Source organism: Thamnophis elegans, chromosome 2, assembly GCF_009769535.1.
Source record: "Thamnophis elegans isolate rThaEle1 chromosome 2, rThaEle1.pri, whole genome shotgun sequence".
Lineage (NCBI taxonomy): Eukaryota > Metazoa > Chordata > Lepidosauria > Squamata > Colubridae > Thamnophis > Thamnophis elegans.
Window position 1 is genome coordinate 47,045,804 of NC_045542.1, and position 18,484 is coordinate 47,064,287.

Here is an 18,484-nt window from a genome sequence, read left to right on the forward strand (position 1 = left end):
CAAGTAGGCAGCTGGTAGTAATCATACTATGAGAAAGGTTTAACATGTCTGTCCTGTTTCTCTACTAATCAATCCATAGATTCCCAAATAGTCATTCATCAGGTCTCCTTGTATGCACAGCAAGATGTAGTTTGCCCCAGAGGATTATAAACTACTAGGGCAGTATGTGTACATATATTTTCAACTTTTAATTGAAAGATTCATTTAAATCTGTACATTTAAAATATACTAAATGTGGTTTGATAAATAGGTGTCACTTAAAGCTTCATGTGGACAGTTGCTATCTCTATCATCTCCATTAGTCTCTATCTCACTGAGGGATTAACAAGGTAATCCTATTAAATATTACTGTAATCTGTAATTTATCAAAAAATATTCTAGCTGTAAGGAAAAAAATGAGACAACTTCTTACCTCTCCTACTTCTTGCCGTGTGATCCTGGTATCTTCTGCCTGAGCCATGTACTGTGCGTCATAAAGAGCAATCTGCTCCTCTAGTTCATCAACTCTTCTTGTTAGGCGGTCAACATAAAGGTCCTAGGAAATTCAAATCATTTCATGATATAAGCATGGGCTCTCTTCCTATTCACTTAAGTTTAGATAATGAGCAAGATAAGAGAAACAGCTGCATGCATGCTCTCTATATGCACCACAGGTAGTCTATGATTTATGACTCTTCACTTAACAATAGAACAAAATTATAATGGCCTCAGAAAAAGTAATTTATGACCTGTCCTCAAAGTTACAACTATTGTCCCAACTCCACAATCACATGATCACAATTTGAGCACTTGTATTTACGATGAAGATTCTTATAGTCATGTGATTATGATTTACAACCTTCCCAGAAAGTTTCTGACAAGGAAGTCAATTAGGGAAGCAAGTTTCCCATAATGACTATGTGATTCCCTTAATGACATGATTTTCTTAAAGATGGAAGTAAAAATAGTCAGAAAATTGGGTCCGGTCACATGATGACTCACTTAATGACTGCATCTCTTAGTGACCAAAGTTTTGGTCCAATTATGGTCATAAGGCGAGGTCTACCTGTAGGTCTCAACACAGTGGCCAGATGCTAATGGAAGGCTTGCTTAGAGAGACTCACAACTTTAGATCATTAGCAGAAGCCATGTCAAAATAAGTAATATAGTCATAGGACTTTCTAATAATGTGTATAATATTTACAATATTTTGGCACTAGGAGAGTTTGTAATTCCATGTGAACTAAAAGATGGAGAAAAAAGATTAGGTTCAAAAGGTTCAAAAATACAGTACACATACTCTCTTTGCAGTCAAACTCTCCCAACATTAACTATAAATAAGACTTTTCCCCCATTTAATATGATTGTTTTAAAAATAGGTGAAATCAGGTAAATCAATTAGAAGTGATAGGTTGATAATTAAAATTATAAAATTTAAAAAATTCTGTTTAACAGCATGGGAGGCATACAATACATACATACACACAGACCTGCTAATACATGAAATGAAGTCACCATGCATTTTGTCACTTTAAAGGACAGTTTCATTAGAGAGTAACATATCAATGTCATGATTCTGAAAGCAACTTACATTTAAAATGCCTCCCTTAAGTATAACATGCTGTACTTTTATTTTGCAGGGGATACACCTGCAACCTAAAACAGTAGTATTTATTCTACAAGATCTGAACTAATAATTTCTTTTGCACTGTATATAATACAGATTAATTTTGACTGAAGAAATACTGTACAGCACTAGACCTTTTTCCTGTTCTTGTATATTGTAAAGTAAAATTAATATAGATTATGATAACTCTCAGGAATCACACTATAAAGATGACAATTAAAGTGCAGTGAAGTGCAGCTAAGACTTATCCAATGGTACAAGAGATACAAATGCAGCCTGTCATCATATAAACATAATTGTGTGAGTCATAATGAAACTAATACAAATGATGCCATTACTGTGTTGTCATTTGCGCAATGACATCTTTTGTACAAAATAGTCTCATGGCTTGTAATAGATGCCAAATGAAGATGACACAAAACGTGAATGAGTCAATAAAGCTCACCAAAGAAATAAGTCCTGAGGTTGATTTCTATGAAACAGTAACAACAAACTAAGCCATCTCTAAGAACAGAGAGCATGAAAAACAAATGACATGAGAAGTGGCTAACAGAAAATAAACCTGAGCAGGTTTAAGAGAGGAAAAGGCAAGGTGTAGAGTTCTAAATACCTGCTTTTGTTTTTCCACCTCTGCACGCATCCTCTCCATTTCAGCCTTTTTGACAGTTCTCTTCATTACAGCTATATCATCACGGACATCTTGGTCCATGTTCTGCATGTAGAAAAGACGCAGTGATAGATTTTCGATCTCCATTTGAACTGATGAAACTAAGGGAAAAAAATGAGAAATTACACACATATGCGTATGTACACAAACATTTGGAGCTTGTGTCAAGCCCCATCTAATGATGAAAGAACTAAGGAAAGTAGCATGCCATGAAAACTTAATATACAGAAGGACATGACTCCTAGATTTCAGCTTCAAAGTAAGAAATATAAAATTATAGTCTATGTGTGTGTGTATAATATTTTATATATTATATAAAAGATTGAAATATAGATCCAAGCTTATATAACATATAAGACAAAAATGAACTATTATATAATCTCCAAACATATAACGTATTTTCCTCTCAGATAAAGTAATGTGCTTTTGCAAGATAAGTATAGCTAACTTTTAATTATAAGTACTCTGTTATGTTATACCAAATAAATGCAATCATATTCTGGTTTGCTTTGAGACAAAAACGACTGATTAGGAATTCTATATGTTCAGAGCATGTTTCCATTTCACAACAGATCAATCCCTAAATTATTGAACTAAAGTTTATTAAGCAGTAGCTAATGTATCATAAGACAACTTTGCAACATTGGAATTGATCACCTGTTTTCCGTTCAACCTGGGTACCATGGAATGTCTTCTTATATGCATCTCTAAGGTCATGCAATTCCTCCTCTAGCTGCCGCCGTGCCATGGCAACCTGAGAATGGTAACTGTGGTTCTTCTCTAATTCCATCTGCAGCCGGGCCAAATGCTGCTGAAAGCCATACAGGAGCACACCAAGTTCTTCCCTCTGCTTTTTCCCACTCTTTATGGCTACTGCCTGCAGACATGAGAAAGAGGAAATGAGCCAGCAAAAATGTCAAGATATGAGCAGAACTAAGTTCCAAGCAAAAAGATCATACCAACTCTTGCATTTCATCAGTAAGTTTTCCTTTTTGTTTGTTGAGATAAGTCTTCAAAGCAGACTGGAATCTTTTCATTAAAGGCTAAAGAAACAAGAAAGAATATATTAATATATTTCTCAACCACCCCCACCCCCCCAATGACTCCAATGCAAGTAACTCTATTTTAACAAAGATTTTCTTCTGGACACTTTCTTGGTCCTAATTTCATGTCAAGTAAAAACTAGACTGAACAACTTAGGATCACACTGAAGAGCCAGCCTTCCCATCTTTGAATTTTCACTTATACAAATTGATAATAGGTACATTACAAGAAAGAATCACCCAAGCTAAAAATGTTTCTTCCAAAATGTTGCAACTGATAGACATTGTCTTCACAGGTTTAGAGGCCATCATAATTTTATAACAAATTTCAAACATAAATGATAACTCATTAAAGCAAAACAATATTTAAAACTATGGTAGACTGTACCAGTGATGACTAGTCATTTAGTATGGGAAAGATGATAAGAATATGTTGTGGCAGGAGAAGCTGTCAGCTAGTTTCCCTGTAGCCTATCTTGGCCTAGATCTGTGTTTTTCAGCCTCAGCAACTTTAGGATATGTGAACTTCAATTCCCAATTATTCCCCAGCTAGCATTTTAAAGTTGCTTAAATATGTCTTAAAGTTGATGAAGTTGAGAAACATTGGTCTACATGGAGGAAATTATGCAGCATGACTCCAAGGCCATGTCACATCTCATTGATAGCTAGTGGTGTCACACCATGGGCGTGAAATCCTTTAATTCCACCGCCACCCTCTTGGAAGGGTAGTATAGCACTACTCTCTGTATTAAATTTAACTTAAATAAATTTTATAACATTTGACATCCATTTTGTAGTTATTAGAACCATAGTCTTTATAGAGTTTTCTTACATGATCTGGATCTAACACAACCAGCTGGATTTCTTCGATGCCTAGTTCCTGCCCAGGGTGATCTGCCATCACTTCTCCATCGGGCTGTTCTGTGGGGCCATGCCTACTGATTTCAGAAGTCATCTGCTGAACAGCAGAATCAAAATGGGAAGGGAAAACAATTGATTGAGTGACCTCTGTATATGAAGAAAAGAGGGAGGATACCAGAGAAAAGCAAGTTTACACATGAAAATTCTCCAAAAATGTTTTACTTCAAATAATACTCGCTTATGTAATGATTGTGATATTATAATGAATATAAAGCATAATCAAAAAATGCCATTAACACAGGGGAATTGAAAATAGATACAATGTATATGTCACTTTGACAAAAGTGCATTTTGCCATGCTTAATTTTTTGGAAGAAAGAAATAGAAACCTGTTGTAATCCAAGCTACCATCTCATGATCCTAAGCAGTGATTAGACTGAATTGTTGGAGCTTTTTGGAATTCAGGATGACAAAATAGGAATATTTTTAGTTTGTGTGGAGATATGATTTGTTGCTGGCTATTTAAAACTGATTTTGTATTAAATTGTTAGGTAGGCATTAACTAAATGTCAAATGTTTAATATAATATATAATTTCGTTGTAATGTATACATTAAATGACATTTAGTGACACTTTGCTCTATTTTAGTTGCTGTGTTTTCAAATACTATACAGAATGCTTCTACTTATTTTTATAATTATTATAATTCACTTTAAGCCAATAGAATATAAATAAATAAATTGAATTCAATAAATAAACAAATCCTACATATATCAAACAATGTATCTTTTTCTAATGATTCTTCTGGATTATACATGACAAAATATGTTTCCCTTGTTCCATTTTTATTGCTTTCCCCCCTTCTTGCCTACTTGTATTCCATTTGTATTCATCTATTTACTATATATATATTTATTATACTGATTATTTTTATTTTTGAAATTTGATCTATACTTCTTTATGTATCTGTGAGTATAAATACTGTACATGCTAACATAAAGTAATATCAATGCGTATACTAATTCATGTTCAGTTACACAAAACTACTAGTTGAATTCCTGACCACCTATATATTCAGTATATAGGTAGACAAGAATATAATTGCTATAAATCCCTTTCCAAATTATCAAGATTCTCAAAACACTTTCAAATACTAAACACCATATTTTAATAACAATAAAATAAAGCAGCCAATAATGGAGAATTTGATTAATGTTCTTATCAAGCAGGAATAAACAGGAGTAAAGATTTTTGAACTGTGTCCCAATGGCAAAGATTCAGTTGGATCTAAGAAATGCATTAGTACTATATAACATCATTCTACCGAAATAGAGGCTAACCTGACATTGCAGAGGGGTCCATGTGCATTGGTAATTCAGATTTTACACTGCTGATTCCAGAAGATGGCAAAGAAATTGTTACTTCACTAGAAAGAGCACTCTCCATACTTTTCTCTCCAGAAACATCAAGCTTTTGCAAAACAGAAAAAACTGTTACCAGAAGACAACTTCAAAAAGGAGTGTTTGTGCTAAGAATGAGTGATGCTATATAGTTTCTACTTGAATTTGTCATAGCAAATAAGAATGAAGGTTACTTATGATTTCCTGAAGGCATGGGGGAATGGTTTAAAATGTAATTAATATGGACAATAGGTGGCTTTTGATGCCCTTTTTATTTTATTTTACACTCTTGTATGCCATCTACTTCGAAATGCTTTTCGACAGCTCACAAAAATATTTATTTACAGCTTCATAAACTGCTTCAGTTAACCGATTCTAAGTGATTTATAAAAGCAATAGCTTATCTCAATTACATCCACTGAACTGAACAAAGCATTAAATTGCTTTGTATTCATAAATTAATACTAACATCATTGAACAAATCAAGGCATTTAAGTACCTTGGAACTTTTTTCCAGGCTATCGGTTTGCAGAAGGCCCAAATTTAATCCTTAAAAAGAAAGCCAAACCAACCGTAGCTGCCAACCTAAGACTTTTCCACAAGAAAGGAGGGTATAGGATAGACCAGCAATGGCAAACCTTTTTTGGCTCGCATGCCATAAGTGAGGGGAGCACAGGGAGGGTGTCATGCACAGGCATGCCGCACCCATAATGCAAGGCGCGACCCCCCCCAGTGCGCATGTGCGCACTACAGGTGCTCCCCTCCATTTTTTGCATGCTTTTTTCCCCTCCCCAGGCTCCAGAGGCTTTACAGGAGCCTGGGGAGGGCGAAAACAGCCTCTCCCCCCTGGAAGCCCCCCGGAGGTTTCAGGGACCTTCAGGAGGTTTCCATGAAGCCTCCGGAGCAGTCAAAACAACCCTCCGAGCAAAGAGGAAGTCACTTCCAATTTGCTCGGAGGGTCATTCTGAGTGCTCCAAAGGCTTCAGGGACCTTCAGGAGGCTTTCCTGAAGCCTTCGGAGCAGTCAAAATGACCCTTCGAGCAAAGTGGAATTCTGTTCCCAAATTTTCGGTTTGCCTGTAGGGCCGGATTTTTGCACGCCGGAGGCTCATGAAGCTCATGAAGCCTCCGGAGGGCCTCCGGGGGGTGGGGGAGGCTCTTTTTGCTCTCCCCAGGCTCCTATAAAGCCTCTGGAGCCTGGGGAGGGCGAAAAATGGCTTTAAAAAAGGGTGAACTGCTGGCCAGCTGACAGGGCAGTGCCTCACGTGCCCTGACAAATGGCTCCATGTGCCACCTGTGGCACGCGTGCCATAAGTTCGCCATCACTGCTAAAGGTGTTTGAGGCCAAAGTATTGTAATAATTCAGTTATTCATTGATTTCCAAATAGAACTACAACTAGAAGCAATACAATAAGGATTTTTTTTAAAGAATGTGTTTCTGGTCCCACAATGATAAATCCAATATAATAATTTATTAAGTTTCCATTAATTATTTAAAAGTATGCCTAGCACTGAAGTTCTACAACACCTAAGTTTTACAAGTTTTCCAGAAGCCCTAAAAGTGGAAGCCCTCACACAATATACTTTACAGACAATAAGTAGCATTGTATTCCACTGGAAACACTAGTCACTGATGTACCGTAGCTGCCATGACAATGGGAGTTACACAGCAGTAATAATAACCATCCAGGAAGCAACTATAGTTTCTATACCATAGCACTATGACTGAAGGCTCTGTGATTGGCCTACAGGGCCTGATTTTTTATTATATTCTATATATGACTCTAAAATCTCAAGCAGTGCACTTTTATCATCAATTCACTGAAGTTGGCTACTACGTCTGAATTATCAATATACATTTTGACACAGTCTATATATTAGGGTCATCTAAATGGGTATAAGTATTATTTTTCTTACTGCTTATTTGCATTTTGCATTTGCATTTTATTTGCTCCCTTGGTTCATTTGAGACCATGTTCCCTCTTTGCTGTTTCAGTCAGTTTTTCTGAGATACAATAAGGCTAAATTGTGAACCTATGGAAACTTTAGGCTTTCTCGTTACCTGCTCTAGCACATCTGCCTTAAGAAGACTGAATCAAACAGAGTCAATACACAGAGAGGGGGGAGAGAGAGAAATATTAAATTTCTACATTCTACAAGAAGCATCAGTTACCTTGATGAGAGATGGTCTTATTTGCTCAGAAATACTTACCAATGACGCACTTGATATATCCGTCTGTCCTGCGAATTTATCCTCAGAGGTTGTTCTAACAGCACCCTTTGCCCTTTCTATCATGGACACCATGGAAACACCGCCTGTTATTTCTTCTGTGGGCACAATGGGAATATCTTTTGTTGCTTCCTCTTTGGTTATCACAGCAGCACTTTCCTCTTCTTTCTCAATGGCCTCCATGCCACTAACTGTTTCGTCTTCCATAGTCAATGTAGGAGGAATTCTTCCTGCTTCTTCTGTGATTATCAAGGGAGTAGTAGCTGCTCCTTCCTCTGTTGCATTTTTGTCTTCTGGCTACAATAAGTGAAACAAACTAAAAGTTAAGTTTAGTATTTTGTTCTGCTGACTTCTAGCACAATCTTATTTTCCATTGTCTATAATTGGAATCCCACTCAAGTCCTCTTATGCTGCCTCAATATGGCAAAGCAAAATTCCAAAGCAAAATTCCTGGGAGGGAAGAGCAAAGAATGCTGGAAGTAAATGCCGGGTGGGGGGGGTGTTACGTACATTCCCAGAAGAATAACCCAAAAGGTGAAGGACATTACAGCGGCCTAGCTAAAAGCAGGCACCTATATTGAGCAGCGAAGAAATAGGAAGATGCTGGAGATGGATTAGCACTTTAGGAATAATGGAAAATGCATAGAGTAGTTTGATACCAGATGGGAAGAGTCCTGTATTTTTCTAAAACTATTACATGGATGATTTTTTTTCTAAGAAAACTGGTCATGTAATGCTGGATGAGGGACCCTTCAAGAGATTGAATGGCACTTGGATGCTGCCAAGGAAAAGCTAAGGATCTTTCAGAATGCTCATGGTGATTATAACGGCTAGATTATAACTTTCAGAATATATACAGCTGCTGACATTGCTAACAGGAATATTCAAAGCTGCAAAGAAAGACTTATAGTGTGAACATAGAATGTAAGATTCATGAACATGGGAAAACTCAACACAATGAAAAATGAATCAAGAACATATTGGCATTTTAGGCATGAGCAGACTGAAATGGACAAGGACTGGACACTTTCATTCAGAAGATTGTGCTGTCTCATACATAGGACATAAAAAAACCAAGAAAGGACAGTGCTGCATTCATAGTCAGGAAGGATTAGATAGTAACAGAATACAATGCAATCAATGACCAAATAGTACATATAGGATAGACTATCAATACTACAGAATCCAGCGGTCAAATAGCATGCTACAGATTAACACTTCATAAGGTAGCAACGAAAGGCTTAGAATGGGTATACTTACAAAGATCAGAATCATGCAGGGAATGACTTTTCTTATGACATACTGTATGTAGAAGCACTCGTTGGATTTTGAAGAAGTAAAATAGAATATAAAGCGTACTTATGCTTTTGAATAAAATTCTAAACTTCTTTGGCTCATTCACATTCACCGAAATCAGTACAGATTCAGCCCTGACATTGTCATAGATTCAAATCTTCTTTGGCTTATAATGAGGGGGCTCACAAAAGCCAAAGTGAGCAATCCAACTGAGTCTCTTTTTAACCCAGTTTTTTTTTAAAAAAAATCTTCCTACTTACCCCAACCTACGTTAGGGCCTTTGGAATGCAAATCTTTATTAACTACAAGCATTACTCCTGTTTCATGTTATGAGAAGAGCATTCCTAAATTCTGTGAAGAAGCTTCACTGAGACCTAAAGTCCTCAGTTAGTCCTCCTAGAAGGAGCACAAGAATCAAACTTTCAAACTTTCAAACTTTAATGGTATTTGTATGCCGCCCACTCCCTAGGGACTCTGGGCGGCTCACAACAAACAAAAACAACAAATAAAAACATTTAAAACATTTAAAATCAACACAACATCCATTTCTCTTCCACCCAAAACAAAGTGATTCTTAGTAGGTATGTGGTATGTATCCCACCTTGCTTTCCTAAAATATATAACCATATATTTTGCTTTCTTGTTCCCCAATTTAAACATGTACTGCATGTATTGAAAACTTCTGATTTAATCCGCATTTGATTTTCATTTTCTCAAAATTTTCACACTGATAACATTACCCCTTTATCTTCTGCATCTTCTTTCTTATCTTCTTTATTTTCCTCTTCTGGAATTTGTCCACTCTCCGATTCAGCACTTCATTTAAATGTAAAGAAAAGAAATTTTTTAATACCAATTCAAGCAGATGTTTAAGTCACTCACATAGGAAAGAGAGATCATATCAATGTATCAAACATAAAAGCAAGCATCATTTCAAACTAAGAGGTGTAAAAAACTGGCCTATATTACAAATCTAACACAAGTGAAAGTTGGTTGATTAGAACAAACTGAAGCAATAATCAAAGCAGCAAATGAGAAAAAGGATATCGAAAATGGGAATAGTTATAAATGTATGGGATAAAAAAATATAACTCCCTGAGATTTGAGAAGAGAGAATGGAGAATGTATGAACATGTTTAGGTTATGAGGAACAGGATAAAAGCTTTCTTTAAATAATAGAATAGCTATAAATTAAAATAGGGTTAAAACTTTGGGAAGAAAACTGGGGTGCTAAACCCCCAAAGAAATATGGTACCAGGATAAATTATTAAAATAAACTGATTAAAATGAAAAGGAGGGCACCTATATTTCTGTAGAAGGCTGACATGCTTGTAATCCTTTCTTAATCAAGACATAAGAACAATTTGTCACATTGGAATTTTTATCATCTTGAATGAGAGCATGAAAATGCAAAGCAATCTTATGCATTATTTATATAAAACTCATTTTCTTCACTCTTTCTTTCCAAAAGAAAGAGCCAGTTTGGTCCAGGGGTTAAGGCACCAGGCTAGAAACGGTGAGACTGTGAGTTCTGGAGCCACCTTAGCCATGAAAGCCAATTGGGTGACTTTGGGTCAGTCACTCTCCCTCAGCCCAACCCCCCTCAGAGGGTTGTTATTGTGTGTGGGAAATTATCATCCAGCCCTCTCCCAGAAAAATGAAATATCCTAGGAAATATTGAAAAGGCAGAATATTTCTCTGGATATGAAAAGAAAGAAACATGTTTTAAAAGACAAAATAGTTGCCTGTAGCTTCCTGCCCATCCCCACTGTTAATGGGCCATTAAGAAGGCCAAGCTAGTCCATTTTACATAATAAAGACTTCTCCACTGCAGCTCCAGGGGGAAGGGATTAAGGAACTTTACTCAACTGACCACATGGCATCTGAGAACTCAACCAAATCTGGATTCAAAACACAGCTTAGAGAGTAGCCCCTGCAGGACCCAATGGGAGTCTGACAACCAATCAGAATACATTTCTTACACAGGAACAGGAAACAGAGAGGTGGGATTAACAGGTTATAAAAAGCCTAGCAAGCCCCTTCCTCAGCGCTTCTCTTCTTCTCCACCAACATTGAAGCATGTGATCACCTTTTCTGTTCAGGGCTCAAGCCATGTGGCCCTGTCCAACAATAAACCATCTTTCCAAGCAGCCTCCATGTCTCCAGTGTCTTTTTCTCCACTTGGAGCCAAACCCAGAAGGACATTTCTTTCATCAATTGGCGACCCACAGATGGGACTCCAAGCTAGCCTAACTAATGGATATGGCCCAGGTAAGCCTCCCATGCCGGCACAGACCCCATTGAGTCTGTGGGTGGACTTTATCTTTGCCTTAACCATTGGATCTAGGTTTTAAAGGGGTTTTGAGTTTGAGCTCAAAGACTGCCTGGAAAGAAGGTGAGTACCTCTAAATTTTAATTCTCTAAAATTTAATTGAAAGCATTGCAAAGCATGGGAGATGTATGTATGCGTGCATATGTGGGATCCTTCTCCTGATCACAGCTGGATCTTGGTTCCTCTGTGTGTTTTACCAAGAGAGCCTGGAAAGTATTAGGGTCAGGCCAGAGCACAGGACCTTCTGTTAGGGAAAGGAGAGTGTGTGTGAAAATGGATGGAAAAATGAATAAAAATTTTGTTTTTGTTGTTGTTGCTGTTGTCCTGTGAAAGCAAAAAAAGCAAAGGCTCATTATGCGTAAAGAGAGGAGGGGCTGGTACTACTGAAAGGGCAGAGGTCCTTCACAGATCACCTTTTTGGATCTGTAAAACCTTAGCGGAATTCCCTGGAAGGAAAGGGGCCGAATACTTTGTTGAGGGAATCGAAGTCCTTTCCCAGAATCTTTTCCCCCCCGAAAACTTGCGGCAGGTCGCCTGGCTAAGCCAAAGTGAGCCTTACATCTTTGGTCATGGGAAGCGTTAGCTCGAAGGTGACAGGAACTTCCCTTGGAGATTTCCTAGAAGCCTGGGATGCCAGGCACATGCCTATCTTAGCGGGCATGAGAAAAAAGAAAGCAAGGAAGTTGTGTGAGAAATGGGCTTTGCTGAAAGATAATACAGGAAAACTAATTTGGCTACATAAAGGTACTTAAAAGAAAAGGGAAAAATGTTGGGTTTTTTTTCTCTTGTCTGTTTGTCTCTTTCTCTGTCTTCTATGCAACCACGTGGTTTGTTTGTTAAGATTTGTGCCTTCCGTAATTTAACAATAGCAGTAGACTTAGCAGTAGACTTATATACCGCTTCATAGGCCTTTCAGGCCTCTCTAAGCGGTTTACAGAGAGTCAGCATATTGCCCCCAACAATCTGGGTCCTCATTTTACCCACCTCGGAAGGATGGAAGGCTGAGTCAACCCTGAGCCGGTGAGATTTGAACCGCTGACCTGCTGATCTAGCAGTAGCCTGCAGTGCTGCATTTAACCACTGCGCCACCTTGGCTCACAGATTTGTGCTGGGAATGACTAGGATGTGTAAACCTGAGAATTCTTTTTTTCCCCTCTTATTTTCTCCTTGTCCTTGTGTAAATGTGTGCCTAAGTCTTTGTGCACCCTCAAGGTAATTGTAACTAAGATGTCTCCAATCCAAAAGACAAGAATTTTAAAGTGTTCAAAAAAAGAAAAGAGTAAACTGGCAGAAATTGCCTTCGCTCAGTTTGTTGGGCCCAGAAAACTGAGTGAAGGGATGATAGTCCTTATTTTGTGTCTGTTTGGCCAACAGAAACAGAGTAAGAAGAAGTATTTTTTTTCTTTTCCTTCCTTCCCTATACATTAAAGTAACAACCCAGGAAATATTTTAAGTTTATTTATAAGAAAAGTTTCATCCTTGCATTTATTGTGTGTTTAAATGATTTTACCTGTTTATTTCTTTCCTGAAGTATGTGAATCCAGATCCCATTTCTCATCTGTGATATCTCCATAATGTTACCAGTTTATCTGTTTAGTAACTGATGATTTTACCTTTTTTTCAAACTCTGCTTGCAAGCTTTCTACCCACCCCAAGCCCCTCTCTTACCCTTAATCCTCCAACAATGCCTTTTCTGTGGGGGAGGGAACCTTGTTCTCATGTCTTTCAGCCCTGGAAGATTGTACTCTTCAGGTGAGTATAGATTATTTTTTCTTTGGGGGGGGGAAAGTGTTGCCTTGTGTGTGCATGTATGATGAAGGAAATTCCTACTAAAAGTTTGCCTTCAACCTGAGTAAAACCCTCTGCACATCTATCTGGCCAACCTACTCTATTCTATCCTAAAGTAGAAACCTGCCTCTAGAAGACAGTTTTGATTTAGATTTTGTCAACAAATTTGCTGATTTTCTGGCCACCATCAGATAAACTGAAGAGAAGTTCTACCTGAGTTTCTTCCCCAAAGCGATTAAGGAGTCCACAGGGATATGTTAGAAAGCTGTTGCAGCAGTAATAGTTGTCTTTAAAAAGAAAAGTAGATCTCGAGCCCCACCCAGATGCAAACGATGTGTTAATGAAAGTCTCCATACATCTTTCTCTTTAAAACTATGCCAGCGATTGCTGGGAGAGCTAAGAGTTTGGATCTTTAAAAATATGCCAGCGCCCTGCTGGGAGATTCAACCTAGAACCCTGGCCAATGCAAACAATGTGTGGACAAACATCTCTATACATTGTCTCTATAAATCTTGATCTTTAAAAATATGCCAGCGCGGGCTGGGAGATCAAGATAGAAACGGAACACCACAGGGCAGAGACAGGTATTAACAATCTAGTGCTTAAGGAGATAGAACAACAGGCATAACTTCGAGCAAAAGTAAGAAATTTAGCAGGTAATAAGGTAAAGCCCATCTGAATGGGAAGACCTAGGTAATTGAACTTGATTAATTTGGTGTAATGTCTGTTAAAATTCTTAGGTGTGCATCTATACTAATAACATGTAGAATTGAATGGCGTTGATTGTGATATGTTTGACCACCTAGAAAAATAAATAAGCTTGGGCTTGAAGCTGTGGGGAAGGGGAATGTAGTTAGGATTTAAACTGTTCTCTGAGTTTTCCCATGCTTGGAGAATGAGCCACATGTTCCCCAAGTAAAGAAATTTGAAAATTTAAAGGGACAGAACCTCCCACAGGCCTGAAAGTGTTGTTCTATGGTATGTGTGCATGTATGTATGTGTGTGTGTGTGCAATCATTTCCAGACCTGGAGGGAAGTTGAGATCCCTTAATAATAGAAAATGGAGCTCATTGGCTGATATACAGCTCCCTGAGATAATTGTAATCTGCTCTGCATGAAGAAAGAGTGAAATGGGATTTTTGTATGTGAAATTAATTTACACAAACAGTCTGATTGCAGTGCAAATGTGAGTGTGTGTCCCCGATGCCCCAGGGAGTGATAAGTGAAGGGATCCAGAGACCTGTGATTGCCTGCGTGAATTCCCCCCTCCCTTCTTCCTTCTGGGTCATTCTTTGGAGGGAGCAGAAAAAGTGGGGAGAGTGAGTGAGTGTCTGCTCATTTTACCATGAGTGTGTGTATGAAATGCCTCCAGTGATACCTGTGAATGCCTCTGTGCATCCCCTCCTTCTTTCCCTCCTTCCTTTTGGGTCATTGAAGGGGGCTGAAGTTTTTCTGCTCATTTTAACCACTTTTTTTCCTCTCTCTGAGAAATTTGGAGTAAATGGGTGACCTGCTCCTGCACCTTTACCTTTCACTGTTGTGATCTTTTCATCTGCATGTAAAAGTTATGCAACTACATTTCCTTTTCTGCTCTGAATATAACTTTGATTTTTTTTCTCTTCTGGAAATTTTTGAGGTTTAAAATGCTTAATTAAACCTATAAAAAGAAATGATTTTGATATATTTTGCTTACATTTGTAAATGTTTTAACATACTAATGAAAATTTGCTTCCATCTGAATGGAATCTAATATTTTGGAGTGTTGACTCAAAGTACCTCTTTTTTTTAATTGCAATTTTTTAAAAAGCTGTTCTTCTTCCCTCCCTCTTTTACACCTGAGTGCATTTTTAAAAGCTTATGAGTCAAGGTGCCCTACCATGATATTTTGTTTGTTTGTTTGCAACACAAGTTGTTGTCCCTTTTGGAAATTTACTCATCTTACTGCAAAAGTGTTTCAATCATAGAGGCAGTGGGAATGTCATGTTCCATGAAATTTACATCGTCTGCCTTCTGGAATAATGTTTGGATTTCCACACTTGGGCAGAATGGGTGAGATTCCACAACATGAGACTAAAGATATGTCTGTAAAGAACTGTATACTTGGCTTCTCCTCTTTTTCTTCACCTCAGAAACAAAGGGCTGCTAGCTCAAACCATAACTCTTGAATTGGCTGCTGGTGATTGCATCCTGATAAAACCTGACATGAGGGGTGGGGGGAAACTTAGCCAAGCCTGGGACAGACTCTACCAAGCCTGACTGACCACTCTTACCAGCAAGCTAAGCCTAATGCCATCCAGCAGATATGAAAGAACGGACCCTGAGATGGAGAAGTAAAGACAAAAAGACTCTCTTCTATCCCCAGAAGACAGCTGTAAAGACTATGGGGGAGGGTGAAAATGGATCCTAAAGTTTTCTTTCTTTGCTTCCTTCACAGAAATTCATTGTAAGGTTTCTTTCTTGTCTCATTTATATTGTAATCAGTTTAATGTATTCATGTAAGAATTGTATTTGAGAATGGCTAGCACAGCAAGTTCTGAATACCTTAGATGTCTGTCTAGTGAGAGGGAAAGTTTGTCCAAAATGTCTGTATTTTCTGTATTGTAGAAGCAGCTACACACACACACACACACAAAGAAGAGAGAGAGAGAGACGGAGAGAGAGAGACAGAGAGAGAGAGACAGAGAGAGAGACAGAGAGAGAGAGAGACAGAGAGAGACTATTCAGAATTAGATTGAAACTATCTCCTCCACACACAGTTTTTCCTAGGTTGATTTTTGCCCTGGCACACAAAAGCCCTAAACAGTGATTTCTCCCTTTTCTGTGGGGGAGGGTGAATTCCGCTCAGGCAATTCCCCCAGTTGAAGAGCTAGCAGAGAGGATCTCCAAAAAAAAACCCCAAGCACTCACTGTGACAAAAAAAACCACGCTGCCCAGTAAAGTAGGATATGTTGCACTGGTGGTCTCATGAGTAGGAGTCCCCAGGATCATTGTGTGTAATTTTACAAATACTAAATAGCCTGGATTGCACACTAGCTAAACTCAATTTGGCCTCACTAAAATAAGACCTAGGGCAGGTTCAAGAACCATCCTTCGAAATGGGCAGCCTGTAACTTAAATGGAAAGCATGGCTGTGAAGACTTTTGGGATTTCTGCTTGCTTGAAACCTGTCTGGAAGCTCACAGAAAGTGTTATCTGATACTAATTGGCATGGAAAATTGGATACTGTAAATTTCTTTCCAGAAATTGTGCCCTGGTTGCTAGACCTTCATGGTTGAAAGCTCTCTGGGAGCCACTGAAGAGATCCTTCTGCTGTCCCTCTCAATGCTATTTCATCAGAAGAATTAAGTCTCCCTGATCTGACCAATTTTAATCTTTTGTCAAAAACATGTGCGTTCCACTCACATGTTTTGAAAAAAAAGGAGGGATTGTGGGAAGTTATCATCCACCCCTCTCCCAGAAAAATGAAATATCCTAGGAAATATTGAAAAGGCAGAATATTTCTCTGGATATGAAAAGAAAGAAACATGTTTTAAAAGACAGAATAGTTGCCTGTAGCTTCCTGCCCATCCCCACTGTTAATGGGCCATTAAGAAGGCCAAGCTAGTCCATTTTACATAATAAAGACTTCTCCACTGCAGCTCCAGGGGGAAGGGATTAAGGAACTTTACTCAACTGACCACATGGCATCTGAGAACTCAACCAAATCTGGATTCAAAACACAGCCTAGAGAGTAGCCCCTGCATGGCCCCATGAGAGTCTGACAACGAATCACAATACATTTCTTACACAGGAACAGGAAACAGAGAGGTGGGACTAAACAGGTTATAAAAAGCCTAGCAAGCCCCTTCCTCAGCGCTTCTCTTCTTCTCCACCAACATTGAAGCATGTGATCACCTTTTCTGTTCAGGGCTCAAGCCATGTGGCCCTGTCCAACAATAAACCATCTTTCCAAGCAGCCTCCATGTCTCCAGTGTCTTTTTCCCCACTTGGAGCCGAACCCAGAAGGATATTTCTTTCATCATGTGGGGATAATAGGAGATGCCCCATATAAGCATCTCTAAAATCCCGATGCCCCCCCCCGCCACCTGTGACATATAATGCTTACTTTACTGAAAAAGTGAACTCTATTCACGCGAGGGAGGTCTAAAAGGCCATTAATTTGGTTTAAACAAGGTTCAAATTGCCCCCATTAAAAATTAAATTGCCCCCCTATGGGGCGTGGGCCCACATTGGGAATCACTGGTGTATATGCTCTCAGTGTATAAGGAGAATAAAATACATTAATCAATAATAAAAAGATACGACATTTAGTGATAGTCAAGGTCACTATGCTATCAAATCATATTAGAAAACAATATAAATTGAAAGATACAAGCAACATGGTTATAGTCATAAGTGTGGAGGGATAGATACTAGTAAGGAAGAGAAGAAGAGTAGTAATACAGTCTTAATAAATTATTTGACAGTGTTGTGGAATTAGTTGTTAAAGCAAAGTTGAAAGAGATTGAGAGAGAGAGGGGGGGGGGGAGAGAGGGAGAGGGAGAATAAATATAAATGTCCACTCCCCTACATTTCAGGTTTCCTAAATATAACAAGCATAATTTGCAGTAATATATCTATTTAGAAGTTGAAAAATGCATGCAAAAAATTCTGCTCAGATGACTGGCATCTGGTCCCAGATTTTATTTAAAACTGTAATATTTGAAACTTTCGTTTAGAATTACAACTGCTTCCTACATATGCACATTTGAGTAATGCCATTTCCCAACTATATGTTTTTTAGCTTACTTCCCTTTTACAGCGGAACCCTCTACTCCCAATGTAAGTCCTTTTTTTCGCACCCTCTTTATTTAAAAAAAGGCTTTTGGTTCCCTTTTTTTCTTTTGCTCACCCCGCACTCGGCTCCATGCTGTCTTCCGTTGCTAAGCAACGCTATCAACAGTCCGCGGGCTTCCTTTTCCTCGCTGCCCCGCCCTGACTTCTTCTCGGATGATGCCAATTAAGAAAAAGGGGGTGGGTGCAAATCTGGACAGAACCATTTCTCAACATTGCTTTCAGTGCAGCGTTGTTTCTCAACCTTAGCTGTTCCCAGGCTAAGTATGTGTACTTCAAGTCCCAGAATTCCACAGCCAGCAGAGCTTAATGAATGAAGACTGGGAATTAAAGTCTACGTATATGGAAAACTCCAATGCTGGGAAGCAACTCCTAGACAAAGCGTAGAGGGTGAAGACTGAGGTTCCTTGAAGCAAACATAGAGATAGG

General features: G+C 38.5%; 1 protein-coding gene across 1 annotated transcript in view; it reads right to left on the bottom strand.

Annotated features, from left to right (window-relative positions):
* The window catches only part of CCDC40 (coiled-coil domain containing 40), a 44,435-nt gene extending 26,149 nt beyond the window's left edge, over nt 1–18,286 (bottom strand). Inside the window, exons 1-9 of the mRNA XM_032208638.1 lie at nt 18,114–18,286; nt 9,843–9,918; nt 7,789–8,103; nt 5,518–5,647; nt 4,149–4,324; nt 3,233–3,316; nt 2,931–3,150; nt 2,217–2,374; nt 413–535 (exon numbers count right to left, since the gene is read on the bottom strand). Of these exons, the coding sequence (XP_032064529.1) occupies nt 413–535; nt 2,217–2,374; nt 2,931–3,150; nt 3,233–3,316; nt 4,149–4,324; nt 5,518–5,647; nt 7,789–8,103; nt 9,843–9,918; nt 18,114–18,130 (1,299 nt within the window). The 5' untranslated portion in view covers nt 18,131–18,286. The remainder of the gene's footprint in view (nt 1–412; nt 536–2,216; nt 2,375–2,930; nt 3,151–3,232; nt 3,317–4,148; nt 4,325–5,517; nt 5,648–7,788; nt 8,104–9,842; nt 9,919–18,113) is intronic.
* Nucleotides 18,287–18,484: the final 198 nt, after the last annotated feature.